This window comes from Salvelinus fontinalis, chromosome 21 (genome assembly GCF_029448725.1).
Source record: "Salvelinus fontinalis isolate EN_2023a chromosome 21, ASM2944872v1, whole genome shotgun sequence".
NCBI classification, from domain to species: Eukaryota; Metazoa; Chordata; class Actinopteri; order Salmoniformes; family Salmonidae; genus Salvelinus; species Salvelinus fontinalis.
The window spans coordinates 23,245,055-23,256,530 of NC_074685.1; the positions used below are offsets into that span (position 1 = coordinate 23,245,055).

An 11,476-nucleotide genomic window follows, 5' to 3' on the forward strand; every position below is an offset into this window, starting at 1 on the left:
CGGAGAAAATGAAAGCAATCCTGAAAAAGCACTGGCATATTCTGCAATCAGACACCTCTTCAAGGAGCCCCCACTGGTGGTCTATAAGCATGGTCACAATATTGGGGATAGTTTGGTGAGATCTGACCTGCCCCTGAGCCCACTCAGACACTCTTGACACCCATTACAAATGGGAACTACAAATGTCGATCATGCGCACAGTGCAATAGCACTACAAAACATCCTTCAGACACCCACATAAAAAAAAAAATCCCGGTTAGGGGTATCATCTCATGCAAGACAAAGGGCGTAATCGATCTCATCACCTGTTCATGTGAGAAAGCCTACGTAGGACAAACGAAAAGACAATTAAAACAACGCATAGCTGAACACCGCAGCTCAATCAGGTGTAAGAACACTGACTATCCAGTAGCAGCTCACTTTGTTGAAGCTAACCATCCCATCTCCTCCCTCAAGTACACAGGCATTGAGCATGTTGCTCTACCAAGGAAAGGAGGTAACATGGAGATCCTACTACTACAAAGGGAGGCTTACTGGATATCCTGTTTAAAAACATTGACCCCTAGTGGTCTGAATATTGACTTTGATCTCAGGCCCTTCTTATGACCAATTATACTTTCTGTGAAGAGGTCTTGTAAATTAATGTATGTTTTCTACAGCTTATCAGAGTACACAAAATATGTGTCCCCTGTTGATGATGCTTATTATGCATTATGGTTGAACCAGAAGATTACATGTAAAAAAATAAAATAAATGAAATTGGAAATATTTAAATATATAGGGGAAATTTAATGAAACAATAATGTATGTTGATGCTAATGCTAATGATAACAATGGCATAATACATTCAATATGCTGTGGGGTTTTAACAGTTTCACTCAATTCATTCCTGATCAACCTAGCAATTATGACACACCCCTCACTATTGTCATTGGTTGCACTAATTGCACTGTTTGTGTTCATAACCTGGTTCAAGCATTCATGACATTGCCGGTGTTTTAGTCTTCTCGGGCATTATCACTTAACTATACTGTACTTTACTGTATTGAACTATACTTTACTGTACTATACTTTTCTTTACTTGAATGTATTGTACACTGCTGTGTTCTACTGTACTGTGCTGTCCAAACTTGCGAAACATAGATGTCTATGTTTGGGATAAATCAAAGCCGGTCCAGACTGCACCAAAGAAACATGTCTATGATTGGTTCAGATTTGGTCCGGTCAGGACCAAAAATCTACTTCTGTGGACTTTGAAATCAAGGCCAGTCCAGATTGCACAAAAGACAAAGACAAAAAAAGACAGCCAGTCTGGACAACAACAAAAAACTTCTTAACGATGTTGGCAATCGTTTGGTGCTTAGTTTACAATTACAATGCCGTTTTGCTGGTGGAAGTGCTGAACATCAAATGGTCAGTTCTACGGCTTTGTTTTAGTTAACCTAATGCACAATATTTTACTACAGACATGGAAGGATACCGTACAAGTGGGATATTAAACTGGAATTCTGGATGTAAGGTTTTTGAAAGGCTTTGTTTGTCCGACTTCAGCCCCTTGGCCTATTCTTGAAAGAGAACTTTCCAATCCTGGTTGGTTACACAATTTCATTGATGACTGCTGAACATTTAAGAGTTAAGACATGACGTCCAACATTGGTTTCATATATTTTAAATAGGAAATCGTATAGAGATGATGGCTTGTCACTTACCAGTCTAAGTCCTCTGTTTTGCCTCAGAATCAGTGAAAGTGTAGAAAATGTGTTCGATTGTTTGAATTGTAGCCACTAGAGGGATACACATACGCTTTCCAAACTCCGTAATCACCGTCCCATCACAGTGTGCCATGGAAAAATGGAATTGCAGTGAGTACCTGTGACTTCCCACTTCGGCTGAAAAAAAAACACAGCCCGGAACATTCGAAACATCAGTTGCTCGCTCTTAAAAAGACTTCCAGAGTAATTGCTCTTAAAGCAGACGCCCAGTGCTGGCTCTCTCTCTCTCCATGTGTCTCTCTGTTTCAGGCAAATCAATGAGGATCGCAATGCTTATTACTTCTGCAGCTCTCTCTCGCTTTACAAGATGATGTTGTGCATTTCAACTTTTGAAAACCAAAAAGCAAGTCAAGGAATTTTTCTTTAATAAAATAATGACAGGTCGGTTTATTTTCACTTATTTGGAATTTTAATATGTGGCATTTTGTATACTGTTTTGCAGGTGGGATAAGGAAACAACAAAACGGTGTGACAAGCGTTTGACGGACAATTGTGGCTTTCTGCGAGTAACTCATGCAATCCAAGGAGTGATGGGGGTCACCATCAACCTCATCCCCCTCTCTGAATGAGAACTTATTAGTCATCCCTTTGGTTTAATGAGACCCATTGAAAAGACACCGTGGAACATATGCATGAATCAAATATTCCTGTGTTCATTGAATCTCTCCAGAACAGTCTTACTTTTACATGGGCAAGGAAAGGGGGTCGTGGCTTAACATTATAAAGGGGGACATTACAGTATGCTTCATGGGTTTATTTAGATTGAATCTACGGTTTGACAAGCGGCTGTAAAGAAAAAAACGAAACAAAGCGAAACTCGGGAAGAGCATTGTGGACCTACGAATTTTAGCCTATATTTATCAAATTTATTTCTATTCATTGCTCTTTTTAAAAGTGGTACCACCTCTTCTCCTGAAAATGAAACTTTGGACTTTTCCCTGGCTGCTTTGCCTGGTGATACTCATCTTATGTTTTGGATCAGAGTGCGGGACTGTCCGGAGAAAGGGGAGATCCAAAAGAGACTTGGTGCGTATCAGGGAGGCGAGAGCCACCTTTCCAGGGGCTTGTGCCACACGTCTGCCCCGGGGCAAACGCTCCTTGCCCGGCTTGGAACGACGTGTACCTCGCCAGCGCCGGCGCTCCTCCCAAGCGGAGGAGAACTCTCCAGGTCGCGGGAAAGCTGTTTATTTTACCGGCAGGGGTGACCAACTTCGGCTTAAGCCGGGCGTGGAGATACCGAGAGGAAATTTTACGCTGGAGATGTGGATCAAACCAGAAGGAGGTCAACGATCTCCTACGGTGATTGCAGGTAGCCTACACAACTGTCTCAGTTCACAAATGAATGAAGGAATGGTTTTATTAGACTTATGCGAGCTGAAACTCAACCGCATATTTACAAGTTTAGTGTGAAACCTGTATATTTTATTAAAACGCACACTTGAAGCAATAAAGTAGGCTATGTTATTAAACCAAATGAAAGTCATAACTCACCTTTAGCTTTGTAGGCTATTATTATATAATTGTTTAGATCAAACCATGCATGGTTGTCACAGTAAAACAACATGCACTCATAAGTGAGTTGAGAGTGAGTTCATTTCAGAACTGATCCACGCCAATGATGTAATGCCTTGAAAATAGCAGTATCAGAGATTTTATTCTAAGTTATTCATACAGTATGTGTATAAAATCCATTCATTACAATGAGGAACTCTGTAGTAATATCACCTGTGAACGGAAATCGTATCTGAGTGATCATACCCAAGTATATGCATGCATAAGCATATGATAATTCAGATACGATTTTCGTTCACATGTGATATTACTACAGAGTTCCTCATTGTAATGAATGGATTTTATACACATACTGTATGAATAAGGTGGTATATTTTTGAAAATTTCCTTCTATGAACTTTCATGCGTAAAATGACTCAAATATTGGGTATAACAATTGTAGATAAGGTAGCCTATTTTAAGGTTGTTCGATATTGGCATTTATACTGCATCACTTGATTGACAGGTGATGTCATCGTGCGTAGAAATTGTGTTATTTATGAGGCGTCTGGCTATTTTAAACTATGATGTAATGCTAGAAACGTTGAATTCGTGGGCACGTCACAGCAGGCAAAGGGGGAGAGTGAGAGAAATATGTTTTATTCTGAAGTGAGTAGAGAGCACTGTGCGTGCCGCAAATCCAAAATGCTTCCCAAATCGACACTTCTGGATTGGCTGTGGAGGTTACGAGACCGGAATAGAGCCGCGGAGTGGCGCGCTATGAGCGTCCGAGATCCCTCAAACCCAGCCGCAGACATAGGCTATGCGCGTAACATTAGGTGACTCTAACTTTGACACAATTAAAACCCTCTAATAGATTGGGGGGTCTTGGCAGTACAGTCTAGATATTGTAATATGTGGTTTAAGCGTTGTAAAGTGATCGGAGGGAGAACGTAGCCTGCTTCATCCACGCACAACGCACCTTGTGAATGTTATTTGAGTAGTCTCGGATATCCGAGACCTTGCGCAACGTAAACTAGGCAACGGCACACGGTAGCCTTCATTGCCGGAAAGAACCCGTCTGTAGAGACTATTATGTGAGCGAACACAGAACATTATTGAGAAGACACCGACCTGGCAAAACTATTTCATGTTATTCTGAAATCCACAATGCCAAATCTTTGACGGTATTTCTTTCCAATTTAGGTCTATGTACTGTTTATATATTTCAGTGTCTGTACCACTGCTTCTGATGTAGATTGGTATGAGATTCGATCCCATGGGCTGCCAACAGGGAGCGTAGCAAACAACTGATTGCTTGTGTGCAGATGCGTACTATTGTAGTCTACCCCTTGTGAGGCACTTACCCTTGAGAAGGGAGGGTTTCACGCACACAGACACACACACCTCTGCTAAGGCAATCTTGATTAATGTGTTGTTTAGCATAGTATGTTTATTATGAATGACCTGTTATTGTACTTAGTGAAGGCCTCTCATGGATTGAGACACACATACTGTATATTCTGGTCTACTGTACCATCCCTGTTTTTTCGTGTACCTATGTGCATGTGTGTTGTGTATTTGTGTGTGGATGTGTGGTTACCCCAGCTTTTCCCAAACTTGGTCCTTGGGACCACAAGGGGTGCACATTTAGATTTTTGCCCCAACACCACACGGCTGATTCAAAGCTTGATGACTAGTTGATTATTTGAATCAGCTGTGTAGTGTTGGGGTAAACCAAAACGTGCACCCCTTGCCTCCCAGAGGACCACGTTTAGGAAACACTGGTCTAGCCACTGGACACACTGGTTGAGTCAATGTTGTTTCCACATCATTTCAATGAAATGACATTGAACCAACGTGGAAGAGAAGTTGAATTGAAGGCTGTGCCCAGTGGGTAGGAGTAGAGCTGGGACGATAAACCAAAAATTATTAACACCGACCACTTATTGTGAACATTTTGCTGATATCGTTCATTACGATAAATAACCTATAGTGCCCTACTGGAGAAATGTAAAGTTTGAAATTAAATGTTAGCTCGTATGGGTGATTGTTGATGGGACAATTGATAGCTACAATATTTCATGTCATAGAAGCAGTAGTTTTAAGTGTAGTATGTAAAAAAATATATGTGTTATAAACTTAGCGTTCAATTTAACATTATAGTGATAATTCAGTCAATTTATCGGGATATAGATTTTTGCCCATATTGTCCAGGTCTATTAGCTACGCTCTTAGCTACACTCTTTGGCTATCCCCCCAGGAGAACCCTTTTTTGGCTCCAAGTAGAACTCTTTTGCGTTCCACGTAGAACTACATGGATCTCAAAGGGTTCTACTTGGCATCAAAATGGTTCTACGTGGAACTATAAAGGGTTCTCCTATGGGGCCAGGCGTAGAACCCTTTTAGGTTCTAGATAGCACCTTGTTTTCTCAGAGTGTAGGTTTGGCCTGGGGTTGGGGGCAGCCGTATCCAGACCCTTATTACATTCTCTCTAGGCATTTCAACTCGTTGGGGAATCTGTTGAGAGCTTTGTGATTCAGATGAATGTCTTAGCCCGACCAAGTAATGTTATATCACTTATATTCAAATCAAATCACATTTTATTTGTCATATGCCGAATACAACAGGTGTAGACTTTACTGTGAAATGCTTACTTAAGAGCCCTTTACCAACAATGTATATTAACCTCATACTTGTCTTAGCCTATCCTATGCATGTCATTTTATTGTTTGTTTTCATAACATTAAGATTAGTATGTTTGGGAAAAGACCCTTATAATAAAAAATACAAAATTAATTCCCAATCAACAAATATTATTATTTTATTCTATTTATTTTATTTCACCTTTATTTAACCAGGTAGGCAAGTTGAGAACAAGTTCTCATTTACAATTGCGACCTGGCCAAGATAAAGCAAAGCAGTTCGACACATACAACAACACAGAGTTACACATGGAGTAAAACAAACATACAGTCAATAATACAGTAGAAAAATAAGTCTATATACAATGTGAGCAAATGAGGTGAGATAAGGGAGGTAAAGGCAAAAAAAAGGCCAAATAATGCCTAATCTTTTAAATCCAATTGAGACCTCCCAACAATCGCAGGCCTAAAGCAGTCCCATCCTATTGTTTTGACCCAGGCTTGTTATCTACAGCTGTTACACCCTAGTTTTTTTACCCTGCTTTTTATCACTGTCACTGCTTTTTGATTGAGCGTGTCAACTCACCGCTTGATAAGTGAGGGGAGACGAGAAGTACAGTAGTGTGGTATATACTTAGTGTTTACCATACAACACACACAGGGAGACCTCTGAGTGTGACCAAAGTGACTGGTGGAGGACCAGAGATAACTCCTGTAAAAATCTGTCTGTGGTTCCTTTCTGGTCTTTATTGACTCTACAGCCCAAAACAAGGGCTAGTAGAATACTTCATGAAGTCCTAGTCCAAACCACTTTCACAGCCAGCCAGGTGTTCCAGGGCTCAGGAACCAACATATATATGTACATATGTTGCATTGCTGACATATGTAGGGCCCACGATGTATGTATGTTGCATTGCTGACATGTGTACAGTATGAAATGTACTTAGTAATACCTGTTTGTTTGTGGTAGCTAGTATGTAACACTTGCTCTGAGACACACAGAGAGGCATTCATATGATGGGCACTTGCCAGGATAACTCACTGCCTATTGACATGAGATGTGCCCGCTGTCTGCTTACTGATATCAATCAGTAAGAACAGCTGGGGATTTTAAATTGACCTGTATGACACACACACACACACACACACACACACACACACACACACACACACACACACACACACACACACACACACACACACACACACACACACACACACACACACACACACACACACACACACACACACACACACACACTTACTTTGTCATTTGTAATGTAGATGTGGCCAATGGAACTGCATGAAAATGATTCCAGCAGAACAACAAGATTCAGGACCATGAACAGCGCTGACAAAATGAGCATGCGCAAACAGAAAGTAGAAAGGACCACCCAAAAATAAGGGAAAAAAGGAAGCCAGGGTAGATTCCATGGTAGCAGTAATGGAATAGCTCAGTGTTGCGATTTCATTGGCTAGCTGATTTGATTTGTGCACTCGTTCAAACACGAGCAAACCCTATACCAACACCAGTCACTGAGCAGCCTTTCATTTTAGAATCAAGGACGATGGTTTTTGCTTTAGCGTAGACACTTTGAGCTAACCCTCCAGTCAAAAAAATCTGAGGAGCCTCTGTAACTTCTCTTCTCCATATTTTGACATGTTGACATGTGGTTACAATTGGTGTCCCGCTTTTGAAAGCTACATAAAGATGGTCTTTAAAGAGGAAGGGGACACTCAAACTGTAATTTAACTTGACTGAATGCTGCCATGTGCTTTACATCCTCATGGCAGTTCATGTCAAACATGTTCCGTGTCCTAATGTGAGATGAATTTTACATCTGACCTTTTGCCCTTTTACCAGGTCATGAATGCCTGTCCCGCATCAGAGAAAGGAAAATGCAAGACAGTGGATCATAGTTTCTCTTCCATGACCAGCTGTAGACAATAAATGCCTGTGTTGGCAAATGCATCAGCAGTGATGCACTAGTGCTATGCAGGTTTTAGTTATGAGATGATATATAACTAATAACCAATGACATATAACATCTAAGACATATAACATCTAATAAGACATATAACATCTAAGACATATAACATCTAAGAAGACATATAACATCTAAGAAGACATATAACATCTAAGACATATATCATCTAAGACATATAACATCTAAGAAGACATATAACATCTAAGAAGACATATAACATCTAAGACATATAACATCTAAGAAGACATATAACATCTAAGACATATAACATCTAAGAAGACATAACATCTAAGACATATAACATATAACATCGAAGAAGACATATAACATCTAAGATGACATATAACATATAACATCTAAGAAGACATATAACGTCTAAGAAGACATATAACATCCAAGACATATAACATATAAGAAGACATATAACATCTAAGATGACACATAACATTACATTTACATTTTAGTCATTTAGCAGACGCTCTTATCCAGAGCGACTTACAGTAGAGTGCATACATTTTATTACATTTTTTTTTTTACATTTCATTACATTTTACATACTGAGACAAGGATATCCCTACCGGCCAAACCCTCCCTAACCCGGACGACGCTATGCCAATTGTGCGTCGCCCCACGGACCTCCCGGTTGCGGCCGGCTGCGACAGAGTCTGGGCGCGAACCCAGCCCAGGCGCGAACCCAGAGACTCTGGTGGCGCAGCTAGCACTGCGATGCAGTGCCCTAGACCACTGCGCCACCCGGGAGGCCGGGTTGGGTTGTTGGATATCTAAGAAGACATATAACATCTAAGACATATAACATCTAAGATGACATAACTACTTTGGTTAAATGTCAACATTTTGACATACTGTATTTCTAATGAGATAGCTGGGTATTGAACTTGAATACCCAGATTTCTAGTTTTAGAATACATTTGAGGAAAGCCACAGGGCATACAGCAAAAGGCTACATGTAGTCTCTTGATTTCAGACATTAGGTAGATGAGCTTTGGTGTTTCTGTTGAGATAATCTAAGGCTGGAAAATTATAAATGTTATTTACCCCAAGATGTCTGTTACTGTATAGGTTTGCCACGAGATCATTTGCATATTACACAATTCTCTTTTGAATCATTAAACGTAATGAGAATGTTTCAAGTTAATTACATTGTTGAAAAATGTCTCCAGTTAGTTATAGAGCAAAATGAAATTGACTTGTAATTGACTGTCATTTGAATATTTAATTGAAACCTCCACTGGAGCCTGGTGCTGTTAGGAATTGTGTTTAGAGTCTAAGGATCAATGTACATTTCCAACATGTCAAATAAACGGGGTGACGGTCACTTGGGGTGGCAGGGTAGCCTAGTTGTTAGAGTGTTGGACTAGTAACCGAAAGGTTGCAAGATTGACTCCCTGAGCTGACAAGGTAAAAATCTCTTGTTCTGCCCCTGAACAAGCCAGTTAACCCACTGTTCCTAGGCCATCATTGGAAATAAGAATTTGCTCTTAACTGACTTGCCTAGTTAAATAAAGGTAAAACTTCACTTTGTCTGAATGCAAAGTCCCTTTCCCTGACTTTCAGAGGCAGAACAGTTCAAAAGCACACACAATGGGCTAGCCTCCATTGTTCCCTCTCTCCCTGCTTTTCATCAGATTTCTCTGACGTTTGTTTTCTTTTTTTTGTACCTGAGTGTGTTTTCCTTGGGGGAAGACAAATGGCAAGTGCAAGCAAGGTCGCCTTCTAAACTGACATGAATGGCTTTTAGCCGTAGCTTCAGTGTGTGTATGCAAATACCTGTGCGTGTGTGTGCATGTGTGTGTCCGTGCATGCATGCATGTGTGTGCCCCATCTAAACACAGAGCAGGTTGGGTCTGGAAAAGTGTACTATGTTAGATTAATTGAGCATGGCAGAATTATGACAGCTGTTTACACTAGAAGCACAACACACATTTTAACATACCTTTTAGCCTTGAGTGCACTAGCTGACAGATGGAGGAGTTTTTCCTTCCACTGTAGTGGAAACACTGAGGACGTCACACTAAATACGGCTGACCTTGACATTGAACCCCACTAAGCTCTTTGAATGGCTTGCCCATTAGAATACCCCCCTTTCAGCCAATGAGGACATCCTCCTACTTAATGTGCATCATGTTAAAGGGAGTGAAGACTTTGATCGGAGTTTAATCAGCATGATCATATTAATTCATTGAGGAACTGTGGGCTCCCGAGTGGCGCAGCGGTCTAAGGCACTGCATCTCAGTGCTCGAGGAGTCACTACAGACCCTGGTTAGATTCCAGGTTGTACCACAACCGGCTATGATTGTGAGTCCCATAGGGCGGCGCACAATTGGCTCAGCGTTGTCCAGGTTAGGGCTGTCATTGTAAATAAGAATTTGTTCTTAACTAACTTGCCTAGTTAAATAAAAAAGTCCTATATAGAGGGAGTAACAAAGATGGGTTGGGGATTGCATTGGATACTCCTACCTGGTTCACATTGTATGAAGAAGTCCTGAAAACAGCTTGGGTCTCTTTATTGCATTATGTGGACTGGGAAGGATTGGAGATGTAACCTTTATTTAACTTGGCAAGTCAGTTAAGAACAAATTCTTATTTACAATGACGGCCTACCCCGGCCCCATGGGACTCCCAATCACAGCCGGATGTGATACAGCCTGGATTTGAACGGACTGTAGTGATGCCTCTTACACTGGGATGTAGTGCCTTAGACCGCTGCACCTCTCAGGAGCTGCTTTCCCACGTGTTTGTACATGTGAGTAATGTATGCCCCTGGCAGTGGTGGTCCCCCAAATATTTTTTGAGCACATGTAAACCCTCATGCTTGAGGGGCTCTGCTAGGTGTTAGGCATGTCAGTGTGCTCTGGTGTATGTGCGAAGGCGTATACACATGAACTGTTCACACATGTATGCACGCATGACCACAACACACACTCAAACACACACTCAAACACACACACGCACACGCACGCACGCACACACACACAGACAGACAGACAGACAGACAGACAGACAGACACGCTAAACGTAAACATTCAGAGATCCCCTGGGAAGTGAAAACACATCACCACACTGAACTTGACATACTGTATGCTTTCCAAGTGCAACAGGAAAAAGGTGTTTTGGTGCCTCTAGCATAACAAGGGTTTTGCATGAAACTACGTCTTCTGGTTCCCAAAATGTTAAAATGGCCTCATATTCATGAAATATTCATTGTAAGAGTCTATGGGTCTCCCCAAGCTAAATACTGCATGCACCTTAACTCAATTTCCAGGACATTTTTCTGATGTTATCTTCGTTTTAGTACATCTACGACATAATCTGTACCTTATTGTTAATGCCTACATCTGATGAATGAGAGAATGTTGTTACGTAACACACTGATGCATTTGACATTTTGTTGGATGAATTATAAGTAAAATTTTATAGTAGAGTGTCTACATTTCACTGTTCATTTTACTGCTTCATTTCAAAATATGTCAAATGAACAGTAAATTGGATAAGGGTGACTCGAGGCAGACCTCCTAGGTTGATGATGTTCAAGAGACAAAGCCATGAAGCCCCTGAGACT

General features: G+C 40.9%; 1 protein-coding gene across 1 annotated transcript in view; it reads left to right on the forward strand.

Moving 5' to 3' along the window:
* Positions 1–1,868: 1,868 nt before the first annotated feature.
* The window catches only part of LOC129818250 (pappalysin-1-like), a 120,115-nt gene continuing 110,507 nt past the window's right edge, over positions 1,869–11,476 (forward strand). Inside the window, exon 1 of the mRNA XM_055874004.1 lies at positions 1,869–3,178. Within this exon, the coding sequence (XP_055729979.1) occupies positions 2,691–3,178 (488 nt within the window). The 5' untranslated portion in view covers positions 1,869–2,690. The remainder of the gene's footprint in view (positions 3,179–11,476) is intronic.